At 47.6% G+C, this 25,936-nt stretch overlaps 1 protein-coding gene across 5 annotated transcripts in view; it reads right to left on the bottom strand.

Annotated features, from left to right (window-relative positions):
* ST3GAL3 (ST3 beta-galactoside alpha-2,3-sialyltransferase 3) overlaps window positions 1–21,087 on the bottom strand; it is a 233,839-nt gene extending 212,752 nt beyond the window's left edge. For 3 of the 5 annotated variants that reach the window (XM_068141551.1, XM_068141557.1, XM_068141558.1), the window contains exons 1-2: window positions 14,478–14,612; window positions 13,576–13,720 (exon numbers count right to left, since the gene is read on the bottom strand). In XM_068141551.1, coding sequence (XP_067997652.1) covers window positions 13,576–13,690 — 115 coding nt within the window. In that variant the 5' untranslated portion in view covers window positions 13,691–13,720; window positions 14,478–14,612. Of the gene's footprint in view, window positions 1–13,575; window positions 13,978–14,477; window positions 14,613–19,085 lie in introns of those variants that run through there. The other 2 variants (XM_068141553.1, XM_068141552.1) reach the window with 2 other exon arrangements.
* Window positions 21,088–25,936: the final 4,849 nt, after the last annotated feature.

The following is a 25,936-nucleotide window of genomic DNA, read 5'->3' as shown; positions in this document are numbered from 1 at the left end:
CCTGTAGGCCCCCTTCAGATACTGGAAGGCCACGATAAGGTCACCTCAGATCCTTCTTTTCTCCAGACTGAACAGCCCCACCTCTTTCAGTCTGTCCTCACAGGAGAGGTGCTCCAGCCAAAAGGCAACCCATGACTGACAGCACCAGGTAAATTATAGAGAGCTCTCAGGGAGAGAGATTTAGCAGCAAATATCACATCTACTAAACACTTCCACCCAAGTGTGAAAAACTCTTCAAATCCAGCTGATTCACAACACAAGCAGCAAAGCTGACTGTGGAGTAAATCATCTCACAGGTTGTTGGATGATAGGTTGGACTCAGTATCACAGTATCACAAAGGTTGGAAGAGACCTCAAAGATCATCAAGTCCAACCTGTCACCACAGACCTCATGACTAGACCATGGCACCAAGTGCCACGTCCAATCCCCTCTTGAACACCTCCAGGGATGGTGACTCCACCACCTCCCTGGGCAGCACATTCCAATGACCAATGACTCTCTCAGTGAAGAACTTTCTCCTCACCTCAAGCCTAAACTTCTCCTGGCGCAGCTTGAGACTGTGTCCCCTTGTTCTGGTGCTGGTTGCCTGGGAGAAGAGACCAACCCCTTCCTGGCTACAACCACCTTCAAAGTAGTTGTAGAGAGCAATGAGGTCACCCCTGAGCCTCCTCTTCTCCAGGCTAAACAATCCCAGCTCCCTCAGCCTCTCCTCACAGGGCTTGTGCTCAAGGCCTCTCCCCAGCCTTGTTGCCCTTCTCTGGGCACGTTCAAGTGTCTCAATGTCCTTCTTAAACTGAGGGTCCCAGAACTGGACACAGTACTCAAGGTGTAGCCTAACCAATGCAGAGTACAGGGGCACAATGACCTCCCTGCTCCTGCTGGCCACGCTATTCTTGATGCAGGCCAGGATGCCACTGGCCTTCTTGGCCACCTGACTCAATCTCACAGGTCTCTTCCAACCTGGTTAATTCTATTCTATTTGTCCAGCTCTTCAAGGAAAGCAATGGAGAAATTAAGAATTAATCATAGAGACATACTGAACAGTTTTATAATCAGGCCCTTGAGGAAACAAACCATCACAAGATTAGTTAACACCACACCAGGGCCAAGCTGCTTATGGGGTAATTCCATTCCTGCAAAGGCACAAATAAACACACAAGTGCTGAGGAAGGTATACTCACACCAGCACACATTATGTCAAAGCCAGCAATTAACACACAACAGCTAAGTGCACTCTCAACCCTTTTGGCTATGCTGTTACCTAAAATCAAAGTAGCTCTAGCTTCCTGAAATTGCATTGCAGAAAAATGTCTGTATCTTAGTTCTTTCTTACTCTATAATTATCAACTTTGCTAGAAATGAGAGAACTTCCCAATAACAAGCTTTTTGTTCTCCACCTAATGGTTCCTCTCACTTCTCAACTGCCATCTTTTGGAGCCATCCCTACTGTTAATCACAAGAAAGAATTGTGCATCAAGGTTGTATCATGAAAGCAGCAAAAAAAGCAGCAAAAAAAGTGCAGGGTCCTGCATCTGGGTCGAGACAATCCCAGGCACAAATACAGGCTGGGCAGTAACTGGCTGGAAAGCAGCCCTGAGGAGAGAGACTTGGGGGTGCTGGTGGACAAAAAGCTCAACATGAGCTCTCAGTGTGCACTTGCAGCCCGCAAAGCCAATCAGATCCTGGGCTGCAGCAAGAGAAGTGTGGCTAGCAGGTCAAGGGAGGTGATCCTCCCCCTCTACTCAGCCTTGGTGAGACCCCACCTGGAGTACTGTGTCCAGTTCTGGAGCCCCTATTACAAGAGGGATGTGGAGATGCTGGAACGTGTCCAGAGAAGGGCCACAAGGATGATCAGAGGGCTGGAGCACCTCTCCTATGAGGACAGACTGAAGGAGTTGGGGCTGTTCAGTCTGCAGAAGAGAAGGCTCTGAGGTGACCTAATTGTGGCCTTCCAGTATCTGAAGGGGGCCTACAGGAAGGCTGGGGAGGGACTGCTCAGGATCTCAGGTAGTGATAGGATTAGGGGGAATGGAATGAAGCTGGAGGTGGGGAGATTCAGGCTAGATGTGAGGAGGAGGTTTTTCACCATGAGAGTGGTGAAGCCCTGGAATGGGTTGTCCAGGGAGGTGGTCGAGGCCCCGTCCCTGGAGATGTTTAAGCCCAGGCTGGATGAGGCTCTGGCCAGACTGATGTAGTGTGGGGTGGTGAAGCCCTGGAATGGGTTGTCCAGGGAGGTGGTTGAGGCCCCATCCCTGGAGATGTTTAAGCCCAGGCTGGATGAGGCTCTGGCCAGACTGATCTAGTGTGGGGTGTCCCTGCCCATGGCAGGGGGGTTGGAACTAGATGATCCTTGTGGTCCCTTCCAACCCTGAATGGTACTATGATACTATGAAATCACTAAACAGCAGCTTTCTCTAATCCTTTATCCATTCATCCTCTGAAGCAGGAAGTGCAGTTTTCATAGCAGAATAAATAATACAGAGTACTTAGCCCTAGTTTATGAGCAAAAAATTAAAAGCAAAAAGTTAAAATTTAGTAATTGCATCAAGAAACTTAAAGCATTCACAGGTCAGGAAACAGCAGGCTAAATGCAGCCTCTCCATTTAACAGCATGGTCTTTATGCATAAAAGCCCCAACTATTTCTCAAATAACACAAATTGGTTGTAATTATAAAGCTAACTTTGAAGGCCACAACATCCACAGCAAGCAGAGGTAAGACTTCATTATACAGCAACGAAGCCTTCGTGGTTTTGTCATGCAATTAAGGCTGATTTTCCAACCTGTAGGCTTATCTTTCAAAAGCTTAGAAACATTCAAACTGCATTTGAAGCATCCTTCAGTATGAGGCAAATTAAGGAAAAAAAAAAAAATCCATCAGAATGAACACCTTTTCCCCACTCAGCTTCAATTTGCAGTCTTCATATATTTTATAAACCCAGGCTTCTCCTTCTAACAAACTGCAGGACCCAAGCACAAAAGCTCTAAGCTCCAAATATAAGGAAATTAATGACATCATGAATATCTTAAAATAATAAAAGTCTTTCCAATACCCAGATAAGGCACTTTTAAACAGAGATGATGGCAATAGGGGGAAAAAAAAAAGGCAGCATTTGCTAATTTCCTAGCAGTATAATGGAGAACTGCCAGTGTGCTATTTGGAACCTGACAGAATGGTGTGGGGCAAGTCTCAAAAGGCAGAAAAGTCTCAGCAACTAAATTCAAAGTAATTAGATTTCTAATTATACCTAAAGCATTAGCAATTTCTGTGGTTGAAACGGCCTGAATTGTTCCATTATTCCCTTCTTCTCAAGAGCTCAGATTTTCATGCTTTGAGCAGAAATTCTGGCTTAGTCTCTGCCTGAGCATTTCAAGGTGTGTTTTTTTTAAGAAGTTTCCAAAGAAGGGAGTTCTGTGTTTGAGTATGGAGAGCAAAATTTTAAACTTCAGAAAGAAAAAGGTGGTTGTGGTACTAATGCAGCTGGAAAACAAGCACAGTGCCTTTGATCGTTCTGCCCCTGTACTCAGCACAGGTCAGGCCACACCTTGAGTACTGTGCCCAGTTCTGGGCCCCTCAGTTTAGGAAAGATGTTGACTTGATGGAAGGTGCCCAGAGAAGGGCAACACAGCTGGTGAGGGGGTTGGAGCACAAGCCCTATGAGGAGAGGCTGAGGGAGATGGGGTTCTTAGTCTGCAGAAGAGGAGGCTCAGGGCAGATCTCATTGCTGTCTACAACTACCTGAAGGAAGGTTGTAGCCAGGTGGGGGTTGGTCTCTTCTCCCAGGCAAGCAGCACCAGGACAAGAGGACACAGTCTCAAGCTGTGCCAGGGGAGGTTTAGGCTGAAGGTTAGGAAGAAGTTCTTCCCAGAAAGAGTGATTGCCCATTGGAATGTGCTGCCCAGGGAGGTGGTGGAATCACTATCACTGGAAGTGTTTAGGAAGATACTCGATGGGGTGCTTGGTGCCATGGTTTAGTTGATTAGATAGTGTTGGATGATAGGTTGGACTCAATGATCTCAAAGGTCTCTTCCAACCTGGTTAATTCTATTCTATATGGTGAATCTGAATACTGAAAAACCTGAAACCAGCACTCACAACTGTTCAGGATGTACACTTAGTTCTTAAGGCACTTCAACAGATGTATCTTAGACAACTCCTAGCAGCAGCTTAGACTAGCCATTTCATACCCCAATTACAGTACCTACATTGAGCCAGCAGCACTGGCCACACAGACCACCACCAGTGCTGTTACTATCAACACAGGACTTTGAAATATTGCTGTGTTTTCATAAATATCAGGAGATAATCTCTGTCCCAAGCAAGCAGCTTCAGCATATTACCACTCTCCTGAACTACAGCCATGTAGAATTCATAATTATAGGAGAGTGAGCCTCATTTGGCCAGCTGGACATCAGATCAAAAACCCTGAGACCTTCATTCTATTCATAGCTCTGCCCTTGAGCTGCTGTGTGACATGGAATAATTTCACTTTCCTGTGTCTCAGCTTCCTCTGCCTTCCTGAGCCTATTTAAGTTATTATCCTTTATCCTAAGAAATGTGTCTCAGGACATTGTTTCATTTGGGGTCTCCAGACACAATCACAGCTAAAAACCCAACACTTTATATAATATTAAAGCTATTCTGAGATCAATTCACTCCTGACAGAGGTGAAAAGATGCAGTTGCACTTACAAATTATTAACCTTGTGAACATTTATTCAGAGTTAGCCTTCCCACTCAGGAAGCCATTGGCTACTTACCTGTTGGGAAAGCCCAGCTTTTACTGATTCCTGTGCCATCTCATTTTCACTACTTCTTTTGAAGCATAAATGCATCTGTACATAATGTTTTGGACAAAGACACTGCTCAGAACAAGCCAACTCACTGCAGCCACGAAAGATACAAATTAAACTTTCCTCTTGTTACACAGTGCCAACTCTTTTTATTTCAGAGGCTATTAAGGGGCACACATCCTGCACTGTTTCAGCTCGGATGGACCTCACATTTAATCAGAGTTCCTAACACTGAAATCCTCAAGATAATAGCTGTGAAAAAATGACATGCTGTAACAGGGACCAAGTTACAGCAGTAGGGATCCTAGCATCATCTGGAAGAGAAAAAAATAAGGATAAACAAGCAACATATGTTTGTGAGCTCTTAAAACCAGAAATTGCTAATTTTAACACACTCTGATTTTTCTTTTTTGGAACAGAGCAAGAAATGGTATATTCTGACTCTCAGAGATGCAAATAACTTGGACTGTCTAGACATTTGGTTAATCAAAATACCAAAGCCTAGCTAAGAAACATCCTTTAGTTTCTGAACCTGGCTGGGATTCTGGCACTATCCTCACACGCTGTTATTTCCTCAAGAAAGCAATGCATACAAGAGCAATATAAGCATGTGATGCCATGATGGAGTAACCACTTGAAATCAGGGTCAAACATCTATTCAGGATATGCACATGCAGTACAGATTATTTTTTGCTTGATGGCTGGGTGCACAATCACATTCCTTCTGAAGTGCCGAAGGGATACATAATTCATACAGAGCTACACCTCGTGACCCAATTGTACTTGTCCTTGCAAGTCATACCCAGGATTGGCTGGTTTATTGCCTCAGCCTGACACTGTGATGTAAACCAAGACAGCACCAAAAAGGTTGGCAGATAGTAACAATTTAGGAATAATCTCCTCTGCAAAACAACCCAAAGTACAACAGACATGGTCAGAACCAGTACTAAGGCCACAGTCAGGAGATAACAGCAACAACAGCTGTCCACCTTGAGCCAAATCACATATTTCTTCCTTTGTGCCAGACGTTATTGCCCCAACAACTTCAGAACTGACTTGAAGCAGTGGTTATGAAAGGTGCTCAAAGGCAGCCTGCCTGTCTTAAAGCCTGGAGAACATCTGTGTGGTCTATTCTGTCAAACAAGTGATAGGGTGGAGCTTCTATTAAGGCTGATAATACCTTAAGGCACAACAGCCATTGCTGCAATGGCTACAGGTCAGAGGCACATGCTTTACCCACAAAAAGATGTAGAGTGACAAGATGGGGAAAGACAGAGAACCACTTACCAATGCAGATGAAACAGTCCTCACAGGGAGGTATTGTTCCCAGCTGAACTCATTGCCATGGGGTTCACAGCCATCTGCGATGAATAAGTCCTTTCACCCCTGAAAGCACTCAGCTGCAGAGCAATTGCTAAGTGAGGTAAAGTGCTTTCACTGCACTGTACCTTCCAGAATATGGAAAGCTGCTGACTTTGACCTCTGAAAAGCGAGTTTGGAGGACACGGCTTTGGCTGCATGTAATACGCTGAGTGCTGCCCCTTACAACCACTATCTCAAACCTCCTGTCAAAAGTCACAGGAACACAGCCTTCCCAGGCCTGGGGGGGAACAGGGAGAAAACGCACAAGAGCAGAGCAAGTGAAGCAAGTGAAACACCAAGTCAAGTTAAGGTCAACTGAGTGAAACAAACAAAATCACACTGTTTTAAACTGGGCAAGTTGCTCAACTGCACACACCAGCTAACCACACAATTGGAGAGAGCAGGAAATACAAAGGCTTGAGCAGGCACTCAAACAGCAGCAAGACTGCTGCTGTCAAGAGAAGCAAGAGCATATTAATATTTCAGGATGCAAAACTAAGGCCCAGCAGTGTGTTGGGGGACAGAGAAGTTCTCTTGCACCTTGCTTTTCTAGTTTGCTAAAAAGCTAACGCTAGCTTACAGCAGCCCAGGAATAAAGATGAGTACCAGCAGAGCACTACAGCCACTCCCTGATCCACAAAGTGCTTGACTGCTATGCTTTCAATGCCCCTACAGGTTCTTAAAGCCTGAAGTCTGTTCAGGGAGTTTTTCTCCTCTGGAAAAATTTCTCAGACAAGGCAACATTATGTTTGCTCCCTCCCACAACTGCTCTGTCATGCATGATTTCTCATTGCCCCAGCAGAGTTCTGTCCTGCACTGGTAACACTGCAGCAGCACTAGCAATTCCTGGAGACAGCAGAGTCCCCACGACAGTAAGGGTGTAGAGCAACTCTGGGTGTTTCACTAAATGTGTAGTAACAGGTCAAAAAAAGACGAAGCACTTTCATTCCCCTGTTTCTTTGGCTACTTTGTGTAGTGCTGCCTCCTAAATAAAAAGCAGTAGTGACTCTGTCTTTTATTTATTTTGGCTTTAACTCTTTCATAAACCTTTAAAGTTCTGATTCACATGTGCTGAGTAGACTGTTTCTTCTGTCCTGATGGCAGAACAGCTGGCTCTGTTGGGAAAGGACAGGCAGTTCTGTACATCTGCATCAAACAGCCAGACCAAGCAGAATCAGGAACACACACATCTGCCTCCAGTCAAGGGAAAAGCAACACATTTAGAGATGTAGAAGATACCACAACTGAATGTCCTGAGCTGCAGGATTTTAAGATTAGCCATGCTCCTTATCCAGGCACGTGAACAGCAGCAACTTGAACACCACTAACGATTTCTGGGCACCAAATCCATTTTCCTGTGTTCTGCGCAGATAAGAGAAACACTCACCATAGCACACTCAAGTTTTCAGTTTCAAGCTGAACCCAAGTGGAACATTTCAGCCCAAGAGGAGGATTCCTAGAAAAGTTAAGCTGCTTTACCAGACAACTGTTGATGTAACTCCTGGTTTTACATCTTTGTTTCTAATACTCACTGCTGCCTCAGTCACATCACTTCCTATTTTTAACATTCCAAAAAGCATGGTTGTGATCCTCAAATCCCTAAAGCATCTGAAAGGTAGCAAAGAGATTCCTTAAATCTGTAGCTGGATCCATGCTATGAGAAATGCCTAAACATTTGTTCTCAGGCTTGGTGCAGGAAGTACAGCACTAAGACAGACTAGAGAATAGCTGAGTAGATGAAACAAACCTTTTTAGCTACTAGTTACTCAAACATTAGTGAGTTCACAATAATCCCCCTCAGTGCTGTTTCCAGTCTCTCCCTCCAAAGTGAAAAAGCAACTCTTTTAGGACGTTTACATGGCTGCACAACACTGTCCAAAACAGGTTTTTGAAAAAAACTAATGCCCACAAGGTTAAAGTCTCTCAGGATTTTCAGCCTGGGGAGCAACAGTAATGGAGTCTACCATGAAGAACACACACCCCCTAAAGCTAAGGCCATCGACAGACACAGAGCAACCAAAATAGTTATCATCACTGTTTGCCTGCCATCCCTCACAACAGGGGCATGTAATTCTACAGTACAAGAGGATATGCCACTTCATCCACCTAACCATAAATTCAGCCAGCTTAGCTCAACCCACTTTCAGAGATTTATGCTCCCAGTGCCAAGCTGAGCTGGCCCAGAGATGTCATTTTTTATAGGAGCACTCTTGCATTTGCTTCTGACAAAGGCAAGTAGGACAGTAACTCCCAGAGATGAGGGTCTGAAACTGAAACTGTTACGTGCCTCTCCACAAAGGGGACAAGTTTGTCTCTGTGGCCTAGTTACTCATATACAAAACATGAAAAGATGTTCAGTTGGTGTGAAACAACTGAATGGGAAAAAGTCAGATGGCAGTGTATGCAAGTGTATCCACTCCTTTAATCAGGAACAATGACGTCCCTAGTAACTCAGGATCCAACAGCTGTGCCCACACTACATACCATCACACATACCATGAGGCCTTAGCCACATGACAGGGAGCGTTGCACGTTCCAAACCCATGAAAAAGAGATTGATTTCTTTCGGTCTGTGTTTTTAGTCCCCTAGTACGAGAACTGACAAAAATACCATTCCACTTTGAAAGAGAGAAATCAGTGTTTATATATTAAAGGTACAGGTTTGAATGCTTTTGATTAATTTAGCATTTTTTTGCTTAGAGACTGGTTTCCATGGAAATGCAAGCAGACTAAAAACCTGCAAGCAGCAGAAGTGAGTCAGTTTTGCCTGTTTATGTCTCCTCAGTTCCCATAGAAACAGACATTAAGAAAAAAAAGTAAAAAGAAAAAAGAATAAGGGTCTTGAAATACCTTAAAAAAAAAAATAAATCTCTTCCCAGGGCTTTATTCCTTGGCTGCCTTTCCAGAATTAAGAGTTGAAAATAGCAAGGAGCAACAGACGACAGAGTAGTGATTTGAGTTCTTTATGGAGACATCCACGGGATATACGTGGAGATGTTTCAAAAGCCACATTCAAAGTGACAAGCTCAAAATCTATAGCTACAAGTTGCATTAACTTAGGTTTTGCCAAAAGTACCTACAGTAGAGCATATGTTTCTTTAAATTAATTCAATGCTAATGTAGACAGAAGCACAATAAAGAAGGGGAAAAGAGTGTCACACTGTCCTTGTCCCAAGTACATTTCAATACTTTGAGAAGAAGGGGGGGGAAAAAACCAAAACAGAAAGGCAAGCTGCCTCGGAGGAATGAGTCCAATATTTCCCCAGCCAGGACATTTTTAAATGGAATTGTTCCTTCCTTACAAACACATTAATTTAAGTTGCAAAATCAGCTATAGATGTACCAGGTTAAGTAGTAAACATCATGATTAAATTTTAACGTGTCCAGACCTTCAGTTAGGGGTTAAAATGCATTCCTCCAAGCTGAGGAAGCAAATCTAAGCAGCACTGTCATCAAGATGCCATCTTTCATCATACTTTTCAAAGAAAACTGGGCACCCTCCCATGTGCCTTTTTGTACTCATACAGGTAACATCTTCCTTCCTCCTCAAAGCCAAATGCATCAGGGAAGGTGGAAGGGATAGGACACGGAGTCGTTAGGAAAGAAGCTGCAGTCATGTTTCAGACCTTCAAAACCTGTTCCTATTACTGCTGTGTAAGAATTCCCTAAGAACTCTGTGTCCAGAAACACAATCAGCAGTTATGATTATTTCTTTGGCTGCGTGTCCAGAATTAGAGTTGAAAATAATTTGCTGCTGCAAGGTCTTTCTAGGATGCACAGAACAGCTAAACCTGATACCAAAACTTCCATGCCTGTCTCCCACGTCACATTATCAGTTCTACATGCTTAGCACACCTCCACGCAACTCAACACTCAGAGGGCTGCAGCATCTGTCACTATTGCCTGTCTGGAAAGAACATGAAGGGATGGTGTGCATCTTGCCACTGTCAGAGACTGAGGCTTCATTACAGAAAGCTGGAAAGATTACCTCTGTCCTAAGCACTGCTCATCTATTCCCAAACATCACCAGAACTCAGAGGCCCTCCTGCATTCACAATGTGTTACCATGTTTTTGCACTTTGCTGCTGCTCTAAGAACTAACAGTATATTGCCATGAACATGAAATAAGACTTGGGGAAGCGTAGCCAGCCGTAATGTTCACTAAAAAGATGAGAAGGGTAGCAGTCACTAGAGGTTTGTCTCAAACGGAAGAGGCACTTGAACTTAATTCAACCTTAATGAGTTCACATTAGCGGAATTCAATCTATTCTTATCACAAAAAAGATAAACCCTAGGGAATTAATTCTCTCCTGTTCTCCTTTGTATTTTGGCAAGGTGTAGAGTCACGCAGCAAGGAGAACAATCGCTCAGAACTCATTAAGGCATCACAATTAGAGTTAAATGGAGATGGTAACAGAAACATTGATGTTTATCTGTCACAGTCTGTTCAGAAGTTCAGCCTCCTTTCTTGGAGGTGTCCAAGGTACAAATACAACAAATCAGTTTAGCTGTTCATCTTCTTTAGCAGCTAAATACACAAACATTGAAATCTCAGCAACTAGATTCCTGACAGAGTTACCAATCAAATTCATCAACAAATATATACAGGCAGTTTCAAAAACATCAAGTGAACAAGCTACACAAGCATTAAGCAGATCAAGTATTTTTCACCATACTCCATGGCATTTTTTGGGTGTCTCATATTAAATACACATTACCAGTCTCTGAGGAGACTGCAAGGGTGTTGAATGTCAGGCCCATCTTAGTTTCATGCCTCCTCTATCACAAAGAGCAGAGCAGAGACAAGATGAACATGATTATTGAAGCTAAGGAGCCACTGTCACACAAAATAAAGGCACTGGTCACAAGAAGAGTGAATATAATTTAATAAGGTGGTAACTTACATAGAAAAAATCAATAATCTTAGATTATTAAGCACCCCAAAACTAGCACATCTATACTAAGTTTTGCCTCTGGGGACACCAGCATTATCATATCAATCTTAAAGGAATCTGCAAGGTCACACACTGAATTGCACTTCAGGAAATAAAACCACAAGCAGCTATCAAGCACCACGTCTGGTGCACTGAAGTAAGCAAAGCTCCCCTTCAGAAAACAGAAAGTGTAATTGCATCATTATGCACTGTATCATATTACACATGCTCAAGGAATCCTAATTGTGGTTAAATGAGCAACTCCTATTCTGTCATTTGTTAACTTCCAAACACTTATTTATAGAAGCTTAACATTAACTCTTCAGATCAAGTTTCCCAATAGGGGCTTACGTTTGCATTTAAAATTTGCATAAGTTCCTCACAGGTAAGATGACATGATTAAAAAACCATACAAAACTTTGAAGACCAATTAAACCTGGTACCATTTTAAACTGGTTTTCAAAAGTAATGCCCTCCCACACTAGACTGCTATTTACACTAACAATCCAAGCAGCTTCCTCTGCTATTTAAGACACAATCCGTAAGTGTGTCTAGACAAAAAAGAACAACAGTACAGCCTGTATCAGCTGTGACAGCTGATACAGATCAATAAGCTAAATCTTCACGCTAGCATCATTGCATGGCACGTGCTGAAGAAGCTTAATGCCAGCACTGCAACCTCCAAGAACAAGAAAGGGCACGTTTTACAGACCAAGGTCAGACTACAAGAAAGGCACACCTAACAAAAAGGCTGTGACATTACCTCACAGCGCTCCTGTCAGAGCATCCTGGGGTACCAGTACACTCAGCACAAATTTCTCTAACTAGGCTGCAACTTGAAGTCATCTTTCCAGGTAAAAGTGTTCCATTCACACAAATGTGCAATGTTTGCTTAAAAATTTGCAACACTGCATTGCAAGGCACAGTTACCACAAAACTCCCGGGGACTGACATGGAGTAAAATAACAAATGGAGCACAAAGTCCAAGAGAGATGAGCGCCTGAAGAAATTTAGAACCCACACCGATACCTTGGTATATGGCACATACACACAAAGCTGCTCCTCCACATTTAGCAAAGTTCACATAGTAGTTTTGGCCTGAAGGGTTTTTTTTTCCAGGCCTTGGAAAGTCCCAGAGCAATTTCTGGTGGTATGAAGGAAGGAAAGGATGGCAGGGGGTGTAATTTCATAACTGATCATCATGTGGTAGTACATATGGCAAAACTGTGAACTACATTCAGTACTTGTTTTCACACACAAAGGATGTTCTCTGCCTCAGTGACCAAAGTGCTATCTTTCAGAAGGTCATGATCAAGATTTTTGACTGCCTCTCTGAAGCACAAACCTGAAGAAACAGTCCCTGCTCAGAAAGAACACCGTGCAACTTTTACAAGCTCAGTCTTATAATACCTGTTCTAGCAGCACCTTAGCACTCCTACTAAGTCACACATCAGTCCAAATGTCATATCCAAGTCACCATCCATTACTGTGCAAAACTTCTCAGAAGATACAACAATAAATGCAGAGCACAGAGAAGTAGAAAACTATTTAGTAAGGCCTTCAGTAGAAACTTTCAACAGCACGCAGAGAAATGCAATACAGCAAAGATGGAATTTGACCGACAGCTTTCTGTTGGACAGAAAAACAATCCTTCTGGACCAGTGTTTCTCAGTCACTGACCCAAGGAGCAATGGTCACTGTGAGACATCTAAAACAGCCCGTGGAACATCTGCACAGAAGGCTGGCTTGCGTTTTGGGAGGGAGGGGGAGAGAAGGGAATTGTTTTCCTGTTTTTGTATTTCAGTTAACAATTCTCACATGCAATCAATCAATCAACACTAGCAAAAAAAAAAAAAAAGAGCAGCAACTGAGTAATCAAATCTCAGCATTATTTGTATTTCATTGCCACTAAAACCTCCTATAGCATTACTGCACAGTACAATCCTTAGACTGTATCCAATGAGGTCAGGATGTCTCTTTGGATGTCAAAAGGTTGAGAAACATCCTTTCAGGTGAGAGACAGTTGGCAGAGAAAAACATAGAAGATAAATGGAAGATGAGGATTTCTGAAGGGCAAAGTAAGATGATGAGATAACCAGCATATGATTATAGAAAGAAATTAAAATCCACCAGAGATAGAAAAAAATCTAATTGGTCTTAGATATTTAAAACTGTACAGAAAGATTCAGAGAGGTGAAGTCTCAGCACACAAACTCTTTGACAATTAAGAATCTCAAACTAACACAGAATATTCTAAGAATTGAAGTCTCTAATGCTAGATTTCTAGAGTGTGAATCTACTTTTGTACCCAGTAATAAAAGTAAAGCCATAAAGAGCATTAGGTAATCACGAATTCAACCCCTTAAGCTTTTGCTCCAGCATTTGATTTGGCTTAATCACATCCCTCTAATACTGCTAAGTCAAAGCCACCTCAGTACTACTGCAACTACTTGAGCCCAGAAACAGTTACACGGTGCTGCTACTTACTTGAGTCCTCCCATCTGAGAAGGTGCAACTTCCAAGCAGAATAGTACAGAAATCCCAGTACCAGAAAGAGGCAGAGTGCTAGCAGCAGGTTACGCATAAACACCAACAGTCCCATCTTCACATTAAATCTGCTCTTCTACATGACCTGAGGACGAGAAACAGACTGAGGTTGGAGCCACCTTCTCTGATAGTCATCCTTCCTCAACACGCAATCTCATACATACACTAACACACAGTAACCCCTGCTCACCACATGGTAAAGCACTCCGGTTACCCATCAGTGAAAATAAGAACTACGACCCTCGGCAGCTGCCTGGTTTTGTCGCCAGGATCAGTGCCACTCCAGAAGAGGCAGGACAGCACTGCCACGCTGTAACAGGCAGCAACCCAACTCTCCGTTTGCACTTACGCCTCAGCTCATTTCAGATAATCACCCCCAGAGCCGCCGCTGCCGGCGAGGCCCGGCGAGCACCACGGTCCTCCCGAGCACAGGCAAGCCCCGACGCGCCGCAGAGCAAACCCAGAACGCCATGGGGCTCCCGGGGGGTGGCGTCCCACGGACAGCGGGCATGCCGCGCCAAGGGGATGAGATGCCTTGAAGGCGAGTACGGCGCCGGAACAGCGCGGCCCGAGCAGGACGACAGCTTGCCGCTGCCTGACAGCTGGCAACGGCCGCCTGAAATCGGAATTCTAACGGGCACCGCCACGGCCTCGCCACCGCCGGGCTGGCTGCCGGTCGCGGGCCAGGCACCCCGCCGCCTACCCCCGCCTTGCTGGGTTCCACTCCCCTCCCTCAGCCCGGCGCCCCCCAGACCGCGCTCGTCGAAACGGTAGCGACCACCGGTGCCAAGACGGCCCTATCGCACCCGTTTCCCCTCCCCGTCCTCTCCGCTCATTCTCACCCGGCCGCCGCCCGCCCAGGGCGTTCGGCCGCCGGCTGCGGCCCCCGGGCGCGGGGCTGCGGGCGCCGCCATGCCGGGCGCGGCGCAGCGGGACCGGCCGCCGCGGAGCTGAGGGGCACCGCGGCTGCCAATGGAGCGCCGGGGCGGGTCACCGCGCCGCCGACCCGCCCGCATAGCGGCCGCCACCGGCCAATGGGGCGGTGCTGGGGGCCGCGCCCGCAGCCTATCGCGGGAGGCGCCCACAGCCAATGGAAGGCGGGCGGCAGGGGGTCGCCGCCGGAGGGGCGCTGCGGCAGGACGGCAGCGCGCATGCGTGGAGCCCTCTCACCGCCCCAAATCACTGCACGGCGCTGCTCCCATCCCTGTAGTGCCCTGTGCGGCTCCCAGTGCTGCACCGTTCAAGTGATGTACTGCAACGGGCTGCGCGGCTCCCAGCACTACACTGCTCTCATCCTTGCACTATGCCGCTGCCTTTCCTTACTACACTGCACTGCCCTCTTCCATCACTGCACTACACACACGCACACCAACTACCAGTGGCTGCAGGGCACTTCTCTGCACTTCCCCAGTCACTTCCCGGCATTGCTTCACCATCAAATCACTGCACCACTTCCAAGTCACTCAGCAACACCTGCAAATCATTGCAGTGCCTTCAAGCATTCCACTACACTATTCCTTCCTCCGGGCATGGCACTGCAGGAGCCTGCCGAGTACTACACCACCTGTCAAACTCCACGTTGTATCTGTTCTGGTTCTAAATGTTCTACATTTAGCCCTTACTTGGAGCTATGCTACAGCAGTAGCTCTGTCATCCAGTGACCCAGCAAGGAAGGAGAATCAGGAAAAAGAAAGAAGAGATTGAATGAAAACAGATTTAATGAAATAGCCAAACTAATACCAATGGCAAATATAAAATATACAAAGTTATACTCAGCCCAACAAATGTACAGTGGTCACAGTAAGAGGGAAAGGTCAGCAGAAGAAGAAAGAGGAGTAGGGTCAAGAAGAGCCTGAGCAGAAGGCTCCCCATTCGCAGCAAACTCCCCCCTTTATAATGAGTGTGATGTTTCTAGGCTGGTGCTGTTCTGGCTAGCTTGAAACTGCTAATGGCCAGCAGGCCATGGCTGGCCTGTGGTTCTGCCAACAAAAACAGAACATCCAATCTCTGTATTGCACAACACTGCACCTTGCTCCAGCTGAGACACCTCCAAATTGTGCAGCCACTGCAGCCACACCACTTTCTTCCTACCCAGTTACTGCATCCCAACAGCAACACTGCATTGCCTAGCCCCTAGGCACTGCATTGCAGTGGTACTGCATCTCCCTTTGACTGCTGCACCTCCTCAACTCTTCCAGTCAGTGCACAAAGCCAAGTCATACAGACCAGTTTTGCACCCAGCCACTGCCCCAGGTCACTACCTTCACTCTATCCTCCAACTTCTGCAGATTTTTACACCATTGTAAACCCAACAAGGTGATGTCAAGCCACTGCACAACTTCCCTGTTATGTCCAGTGTTGCACAGCCTCTACCACTGGGCCACACAATACTGCAAGGACCACACTGGGCTGCGCAGACTCCATTGGCTACACTCCCACTGCACAGTACAGCTCACACCACACAGCCAGTGCCGCAGTTGGCTTTGCTTCCATGCAGTTCCTACTACATCACAATCTCCACCTCACTGCATGGCTACCCCCACCCCAGTGGTGGGGCCAGGGTGCACTTCACCCTTTACACAGCATTGCCTCCTTGCCACTGGCCCCACAGACTTGCTAGGTGTCCTAATGCTCATCAGGCACAGGGCAAGTGAGAAATATAAATACAAGGAGGGAATTATGAAGAAGGAAACTATTAGACAAAGGGAGGAAAAGTCATTTGAAAGGAAAGAGTGTGAGGAATAAACCTGTGTCTTCAGGACAGCAATGCAGCCCAATGATTTCCTGTTTCCACCCTCCACGAATCACTGATAACACAAGGAAAACAAAAAGCCACGTGAGTTTAAGGCAAATGAATGGTGGCAGCTCCCACAGCAGGCAAACCCAGGTGCTGATGTTGACCGGCAGACACCGCCTCAGATGGCACAGGGCTGGCTGAGCACTGCCCAAGCCAGTTCCCTGGCATTTGTTGGGAGGCAGAGCCCACACAGGTTGCAGGGAGAGCTGGCAAGTACTCGCACAGCCCCACTTTCACAGCCAGAAACCCCACTGTGTGTTCAGCATGAGTGAAGTCAGTACAAGCTGGCTGCAAGTGTGGCACCCAGACAGCAGGGCTGACAGAACTACCACACTCCTCTGCAGGGACACAAGGGAGGCACATGCCACACTAACATCCCACTAGGCTTTCTGGATGCCAACAACTTCCAGATGCAGCTCAGAAGACAGATTTGTACCAGCACTCAGGTATCACCAGCACCAATATCCCCCCAAGGAGATGCATGAAAAGGAGCCACAACCTCATCCGCTCAACTTCATTCTTCTGTAGGTCTGCCCTCCCACCACTACCCATTCTGCCCACCAGCTCCCATGGGGCTGACCCACTTAGAATGCTGGCTGCTTTCACTCAGCTAAAGCAGTTCCCTTCCCTCTAGCTTCACAGCAGCTAGCTAGACAGCCTCCACTGCCCCAGTTCAGCCGCTGAGCTCATTTCCTCCAATAACCTCACTGACTCCTGTACCACATTGCATCCGGACCAGTTTTGCTTTACCAACACTTGCTTTATGTCTGTCTCCTCTTTCTGCATCTTCACCCTTCCACTATGTAAGCCAGGTCGTTCCTCCCTGCCTCAAACCGCCCCCCAACACTTCAGTGACAGAGTTGCCTGTGACGCCTGCTGTCACCATGCTGCGTCTGCTCTGAGCATCCTCCAACCTCACCTGAGCCGCCCCGACTCTAATGCTTGCGTGCCCAGAGTTTAAACCTGGAGGTCTGCAGGCACAGCAGCTGATCTGATTTTGATGATGAGATAAGCAGGGACCTACAGCAGGAAGCCAGATAGCGACAAGGCTGGGGTTTGCTCCTGAGTCCACATTAGTCACTCAGGAAACTCTACCCGCTGTTATCAGGTGTCAGTGCACTGGAAAGAGCCCAGGATGAAGTCACACTTCTTGCCAGTTAAAAAAAAAGGAAGGAAAAAAAAAAAAAGAGGATAGGAAAGAAAAAATCAGAAGGTGAGTGCTGTATATCTATGGAAATCAGTGACCAGCTCCCAACAGCTATCTAACAGCCAGGAGATGAATTAAGACAATGATTAGGGGCATGGTTCAGTTTGAGTAGCAAGACTTCAGTCTGAACATGTTCCTCCTTAGCTTACACATTTCATTCGTAGACAGATGTCAAGCTGGATGTTGCTAGGAGATCAACAGCAAGGGAATAATTAAGTCTGATTAAATCCTATCATATTGACACGCTGCTTTCCAGAATGCTCTGGAGCTTTTCAGAGCCAAACTGACCAAATGAAAAGCAAAGAGCTGTAGCCCATCTTGCTCAACAAATACCACCTGCAGCCAACCTGCCCAGCCCATCACTGCCTACATTTGTGCAGAACATTTCCCACAGCAATGCTAGCCACAAGCTGGGAGAAAAAAGCTCTTGTGGAGGGCACAGTAACACAGCAGACATTAGGACTAGAACAGGCACTGAGGAATCCTATACCCTGTGTCCCTGCATCAACCTTGCATAGAACTTGGGATGCTCACGTTCGACTAGACATAACTCAGTGCCCTCGGTACACACAGCATGCTTGGGGTAAAGCTGTGCATAGAGCTAAGAACTAGTTCAGCTGCTCACATCCCCCATGGGCCTTGGGTACATAGGGGTGACTGTCAGCAAAGCATCCTCCTTCTCTTCCTCTGGAAAGAGCCTGGCTGGAGCTTGCCAGAATTGCTCTGGAAATGCACTTCATGTGTGGTGCTGAGCACCATGGGACGTTCCCACTGAAACCATGCCTGCTTGCCTTTTTCTTTCATGAGAGCTGAGCTACATGTTATCTGGGGTGACAGGGAAAGCAAGTAACAGCTACAGGCTTTTTTCCCCCCCATGAATAAACAAAATTGTGCTGCAACTAATTGTATCAGTTGCCAAATGTCAGCCTCTGGGCTCCCTTCGTAGCAAGGCTGCTAATCTCATTTTGACTCTCTGCCCTATAACAATCCTCATTCTAATACTCATAGTGTAATCCCTGCACCAAAATTACATGTCATCAAATCAGACCTGATACTAATTAATGTAGTGTTTTGTTATTAATTAAATGCCACTAAATGCCACAGCAAAGATCTCTTTCCAGTAATGGCTAGATAGAGATTATCTCTGCTGATGCACAGGCTTGGGAAACGCAGTCTGTGCTGTGACATGCTTGTATTTTGGCTTTATCTCTGGCCAAACTTGTTCCATCTCACATGCTCATTACATATGACTCTTAAACACAGGCTCTGAGCTCGATCAGTCTGTGGATGACATTTTTTATTTCTGGTGCTCTGACTGCTCTAAGAAGAGAAATGTTAAACAGTATCAGCAGCAGACCCACACAAAACAAGCTAAAAAACAGCTGCGCTAGGCTGAAAAATTCTGCCACCCTACAGAGGTTTCCAAGACCAAAGAGCCACACTTACCACTACAGGTGCAGGTAAACCCTGGAAGCCTGCCTGAAAGGCTTCCTGTGCACTCTGCCCAACCAGACTAGGTTTCCCAGGGTCTTCCTCAGATGAAGTGCTCCAGTGGTTGCACCTGACATGCAGCTGAGCGAGTGCGAGCAGCTGGCCAGCCTGCCACGCCGCAGGTCATCTCCTTGCATTAATTCCTATACGCTGTGTTTAGTTCAGGCATATTTTCCAAGGCAGGAGGCAGGCTTGATTTGCAGACAAGCTTTGGAGACTCCTGTCTTCCCAGATCTGTTTGAGGAGTTCCTCACTCTCGTATTCAGCAGAGCGTCCCACATCCCCGTGTCTGGCTTCAGCTTGCAGGCTGCCTTCTGCTTGATTAAAGAGCCTTTCAGAGCCTGGCATTTCTCTTAGTGACACTATGCATATGCTGTAAGCAAACCCCCTCTCATCCATCTTTCTGATAAGCTAAATATACTGAGTTGCTTAATTCTCTTACTGCCAGGCTTTTTTTCCTCCCACCCTCAAGCCATTTTTTGCATTTTCTGCTCTATACAGCCTCTCTGATTTTCCTGAACCCTTTCTGAGATGTAGAATCCCACAATGAATCTCTAATGCTTTGACACAGGGATTAAATATGCCTTTTTCTATTCTCTCTCTCTCTAAGAGCTGCCTTGGTCCTCGCTGCTACAGTATCACAATAACCATTCAGGCAGGATTACACCAGATCTTTTCCAGACCCAACACCAACAGGTTAGAACCACCTGGGCTGGCCAGCACATATTTCAGCTGTACATCCAGGGCAGTCATACATGAGACTGGGTTGTGGGGGACTCTTCCGCTCCCACACACCTTCATCATTTGCTCTCTGTCCCAGGATCATGAATGTCGATGGCTGACTCTCAGTAGCATCCCAGAGCAGTCTGCAAGGTAGGCTTACACCCACAGCAAGCATGACAAAGGATGCCATACCTGAAGGTCCTTGGGCAGCCAAGAGACTGTCTGCGCGCAGAGTCCAGTGGGATTTGCCTCCAGTCAGCGATTGTTTTACCTGGGCAGACAGTGCCTCCTCTTCACAGCACACTGCTTCATGTGCACATCACCCATCCAGTGCCAGATGCAGGCCCCATCAAAGGGGAGAGAGATGCTAAAGCTGGTGGCAGGGAGCAAGGTTTGCTGAGCCCTGGCAAGCGCTGCAGGAGCAGATGTCCCAGCTCTCGGTAGGTTACTCCTCTGTGAAATAGAAAGCACAGAACCAAGTGGTGCCTGCTGGCATCCCAGCTGGTTTGAGTGGGAGATCAGGGAACTATTTCACAATGCCTCTTAACATTTTACCCAACCTGCTCCTTGAGACAGCAGTCACTAAGGAATCTGGTGCCACTGCCTAGGTACTGGGCTGCACACTGTGAAAATAGCCTCTCAAAAAGAATAAACTGAGTGAAGTTTCCATCTTTGATTCTGCCCCTTAAAGAAACAAGCTTAAACAGCCTTTGTGTATTCAAAGGGTTTTCTTTCTCCCCAGCAGCCCCCTCAGTGAAGCCTACCTGAGAGAGAAAAGACTCTTTCCTACCCCATGCACCACCACTGGATATCACAGCGTACTTCCTTGTGCCAGTGCTGCAGAAACCTGGAATGAGTCCAGCTCTGGCTCTGCCCATGCTGCCTCCCCAGAGCCAGGAGCACACAACCAGCTTGCTGCTCTTCAGTGTCTGAGATGATTGCTGAGTAAACCTGAATTTCAGAGATGGTTAGAGCTGTGATGGCCATGAACCCCAACAGACTCATCCTGAGCTCTCCAGCCAGGCATTGCCTCATGCTTTTTATGCCACAGAAATAGCTGAAAGAGACAGGCAGGTACTATCCAGCTGCTGCCTCCTTTCAAATGCAAACACCAGGAGTGTCCCCATCTCATGGGCTGTCACAGAGGGGAGAATTTGGCACAGAAGCAACAGAAGGAGAGGCTGCAGCTTTCCAAACCAGGTAATTTGCAAACAACATTTTGATGACATAATGGTGGGCTCTCCTAAATGCATGTGTTAATGTTTAACACATAATCAGCTAGTTTGAGACCAATGCAATCCAAAATGACAGAGAAATGGGCAGAGAAAGGGCAGAGGGAACCAGCCTGCTGCTGGGGACATGAAGCACAGCTAAGGGCATCCCCATTGCTGCGTTACCCAGCATGGACTCTGCAGGGAAATTCCTGGAGAGAAGGAAGGCCTGGCTGGTAGAAGCATCTCCAGTGGCCTTCTTCACTGCCACCAACAATGAATCATAGAATCATTAGGGTTGGAAGGGATCTCAAGAATCATCTAGTTCAATCCCCATGCCATGGGCAGGGACACCTCACACTAGATCAGGTTGCTCAGAGGCACATCCAGCCTGGCCTTAAAAACCTCCAGGCTGAGGCTTTTACAACCTCCCTAGGCAACCTGTTCCAGTGTCTCACCACCCTCATAGGGAAGAACTTCTTCCTAACATCCAATCCGAATCTACCCATTGCTATTTTTTCCCCATTCCCCCTAGTCCTATCATTACCTGACAGCCTGAAAAGTCCCTCCCCAGCTTTCTTGTAGGCCCCCTAATGACACAGGGGTTTAATGAAAAGTATGTATTATAAAGAACTAGTAAGACTCATGACAGATTAATAACTACATGCACTGACAGCTATGTTTTGAGGTCTGCCAGTAAGCCAAGTCATAATGGGGAGACAACAACAGGGAGCATACCTAGACCCCCAGCCATCATTTCCTGGCCCAGTGCCATTTTATTAAGTCAGTTATCTAGATGACAAGAGGAAGGCTTACATTTGTGGCTAATGAAACAGTGAGCAGGCTCCTTGCTGCTACAGCATGAGCTGAATGGCTTGATAAAATGATCTCAACCCACAGTGCAATAATGGGCCACAAAGGAAGGTTCTTGGGAACAGAGAAGACAGGCTGTGCTGCAGCCTGAGGGGGCTCCTGGAAAGTGTGTGTGTAGGGATGGAATTAAGGAAACAAAGCTGAAAAGGAGAGCTGTTCCCACATGAGCGCTGCTATGAACCTTTGATCAACACCTAGGCTCCAAGAGCCATGAGCCAGAAGCACATGGAGAGGATCTCCAAGCAGACACACAGCAAGGCTCAAGCCTGTACAGCTCTGGCAAAGCCGACTTGATGTCATCCAGCTCTCCAGACTTCCAAACTGACACAGAAATCCTGAGGACCTGCAACATCACTGCAAAAAAATTACCTAAGGCTTGGAAACGCAGCAATTAGCACTGCAAGATGTGAGGAGCCTGCACTACCCCAGGAGAAGGCCTCTTCACTGCTGGGGGAATGGTGCACTGCTATGGGCAGTGTGTCAGCCTGGCAGAGGAAACCATGGGGTGCAAGGGTAAGGAGTTGAAGAAACTAAAGCTTAACATTTCTTTGCAGCAGGGGTGCTGCAGGGATGGCTATCCCCAGTGTGCAGCAAGCTTGCAAATGTAACTAGATGGTCTCAACTTTTAAGGTTTTGATGTATGTGGCTGGAAGGGCAGCTGCATGGTTTCGTCCTGATGCACACACATCCCCACATTCACTCTTCCTTCCCACATGTATGCGAGGAAGTCTCTTGTCTCCCATCCAAACAGCACCAGCAGCAAAGAAGAGGCCATGACCAACTCCTGCATGTCAGAAAAGGCTGTGGAGAATGTGCAGAAGGGTCCAGGCTGAGGACACTCTTCTTCACCTGCTCTTCCACTTGATGCATTTTTCTAAAAGAGGGCACCACAGCCTGACCTGAGAGAGTTGCTGCAGCTCACCCAACCTGGCTGCAGCCCACCCAACACATCCGTGACAAAGGTAGAGCTCAGCCTCTCCAGCAAAGCTTCCCCACCATGTTCCCCCCAGAAACCAACTCCCTGTGCCACAGTGGATGAAGTATGAACTTTGTGCAGCCATCACCTGAACCATTGTCATGCTAGGGGAGGCTAGCAGGTCCACAGGACCAGGCACAGGCAGCTCTTCAGGGCTGGAGCCTTCCAATGCTCAGCACCCTACTAAAGGAGGTTCACATGTGCAGGACTGGTCCTTGCAATTCAAGGAGGGGAGAAGCTAACTGCAGCAAGGTGTTGGTTCCTGGTCAGTGGGGTAGATTAGCATTGCTGATTTGCACAGCCATCCAGACAGCTCCTGTGTGCAGAGTCCACACTGGTAACTCATCTGGGTTTGCCTGCAAGACCCAGTACAAAGATGGGCAGAAGCAGCCTTCCTCTGCACAGTTCCCCTCTGGCCCACTCATAGACCCTGGCACTGCTGGGAGCATTGGGCTCTTCCTCTCTCTGCCAGGACCCAGGACAGCCACAGCTTGGCACTGTCACCTCCCAGCAGTGATGTGGCACTGCAGGCAGCATCAGGCACTGCTTCATGCCAGGCATGCCCAGCAGTGCTGGCAATAAGCTAAAGACAAGCCTGGCCAAGGAGGACAGCCTCCTGCCCCAGACCTCCTGTATTCCAGCATCTCACCCCAGAGGCATCTCTGGCTCACCTTTCTTTCCTCTCTGTCTGCTGCATCCCCATCCAGGGCTCTGCCTAAACCAAGGGTTTTAATCCCTTTTTTCTCTAACACACTCCTGAGCCTTGAGCCCTACAGAAAATCTCAGCTGAAGGGACTCCCCCATTTCTTCAACCACAAGTGAGCAAATGCAAGCATATTGCTGCTCATGCTTCACTCTCACAGCATCATCTGCTCAGAGACCTCCTTCCTTCTCCCTCACAAGCTGGTAAACACACTCAATAGCCAGCAAGACCTCAGGGATTCATTAACATGCTCTCTCAAGGGCATTGAAGCTGTGTGAGTCCAGAGAGAAAAGGATGGAGGTATGCTGCACCAGCAGCTGCTCCCAGCAAGCCCATAGCCACAGCACACAGGCACCTTTCCTGGCAAGGGTTGCATCTCCAGCTCCCACATGCTGCAGCCCAGAGCAGCTTTGCTGGACACAGGCAGCTGTGTCTGGGAAAAGCACCTCATGGCCCAGGCTCACTGTGAGCCTTTCAGCTCTCCCTCACATGAGTGGGCCAGTGGTGATTGTGCTACAGCCTCTGTCACACAGATGGAAATAGAAGGTCCCTGAGAGAGTGCCCATGGCAGGACCACCTCCTCCACTCTGCACCCACACAGGGTATTGGGATCCTGTGCTGTGCCTTGGCGATCCTCACAGCGGACAAAGAGTGGTATAGAGCATCCCAGCCAGGTGCAGCAGCACTACTGGGGATGTCTCAGCCAGGAGAGAGGCAGTTCCTCAGCATTATCCTTTCTGGATGCACAGGACTGAGCAGGCTGGAGAGGCATCCCGGGCAGCCCACTCCAATTCCATCCCAGACCAGATAGTGTCCCCAGGACTTAACAAGCAACCTTGACCCCAAACCTGAAGTGCCATCTACTTGCCCCCCACCCTGTGCTGCACTTTTGTTAGAGCTCAGGCCAGTAAGGCAACACCCCCAGCATCAACAAACCTCTCATGGGCTGAGTGGCCCAGGAGCAAGGCCACACTGACTGGGCAGAACCTCTCAGTGAGACATGCTCCAGGCACAGACCTGTCTCACTGCTCCCCGTACTGGGGCCCTTGGGATGTCCCTGAGCCCTGAGCAATCTCACCTCTTTGTAGAACTGCAGGAGAGGTGGTGCTAGGAGAAAGGCAAGATCAAAACCGCCTCTGAAACACCACATGGGGCCCAGCCATAGCCAGGTATCTGTTTGCTGGGAAGGGTGAAGTCTCCCCCAGCAGGCACCTCCCCAAAAAGGCTCCACAAGGGCTCTTTTGTCTAGCGGCTCCTGGAGGGAAGATTGAGATGCTCTAGCCTGCCTGGAGAAAGGGTAGGGATCTACTGTGAGAGGTGAGAACAGGCCAGCAGCCAGGGATTACCCCCACAGCATAGCCCTGCACCTATTGCTGAAAACCATCCAAGCAGCCTGAACACAGCCATAGGCTACCTGTTTGCAGTCTGCACAGCTGGGCAAGAATTGATCCAGGTCCTCAGGGCTACTCCCTAAGGAGAGGCAAGCAGGAGGGACCCCAGGCAGCATGGTCCAGGGCAGCAGAGCAGGAACTGGGATCCTGGGGTAACACCTCTTCAGCACACTGGTGCCAAAATGGTATCTCATGCAGGCAAGAGCCCAGCTCAGAAATGCAGGCTAGTGAGGCAGCAAGGACACCTCACTACACTGGCTTCCTAAGGCTCAGATGGAGAAGGCATAGAGTGAGAAGCCCTTCCTCAAGCTGGCCCATCAGGTGCTGACGTGCCTGGCTCCCAGCCCAGCAGTTCACAGCCACACAGCTCCCATCAACAGAGTCTTTCTTCTCCCTGCTGCACAGCACTTGGCAGCCCCTCAGCTGCTCCGGCTGGGGAGGGAGGAGAGCCAAGGTCTGTTTTTATGTCCCTTTCCCCTTGCCAGGCTCTGCACAGTGCTGAGGGTCCAAGCTGGGGCCTCCCCGCTGGGGACAGTGCTGCTCCCACAGAGATCCAAAAGGAGCCTTCACCTCCAAACAGTTAGAGAGCAGGCCTGACCTCAGCACCACTGAAAGGGTGGCTGAGGGTCTAGACAGAATGCCCCCTATTACCTCCCCACATGCAAAGGAGAAAGGCAGAACAAGAGCATTAACCCTTCTGCCAGTCCCTTTGGACACATGCTGTTAAGTGGTGTTTGGAAACATCTATCCAGCTGGAAAAAGGAAAGCCAGAGAGGACTAGGGACAGATCCATCTCTGGCTGCCAACACAATTGCTCCCTTCATCCTGCCTTGTCTCTGCTGGACGAGCAAAAGCTGTGTCCCTGCTATGTAGCTCAGCATCCTGGGCAGCTCTCCACTTCAGGCAACCACAGCTCCAACCAGATGGGC

The sequence above is a fragment of the Melanerpes formicivorus genome, unplaced genomic scaffold, assembly GCF_026170545.1.
Source record: "Melanerpes formicivorus ecotype bairdi unplaced genomic scaffold, bMelFor1.0.p_v2 SCAF_7, whole genome shotgun sequence".
Classification (NCBI taxonomy): Eukaryota; Metazoa; Chordata; class Aves; order Piciformes; family Picidae; genus Melanerpes; species Melanerpes formicivorus.
This window is presented reverse-complemented; position numbering and strand designations above follow the sequence as displayed.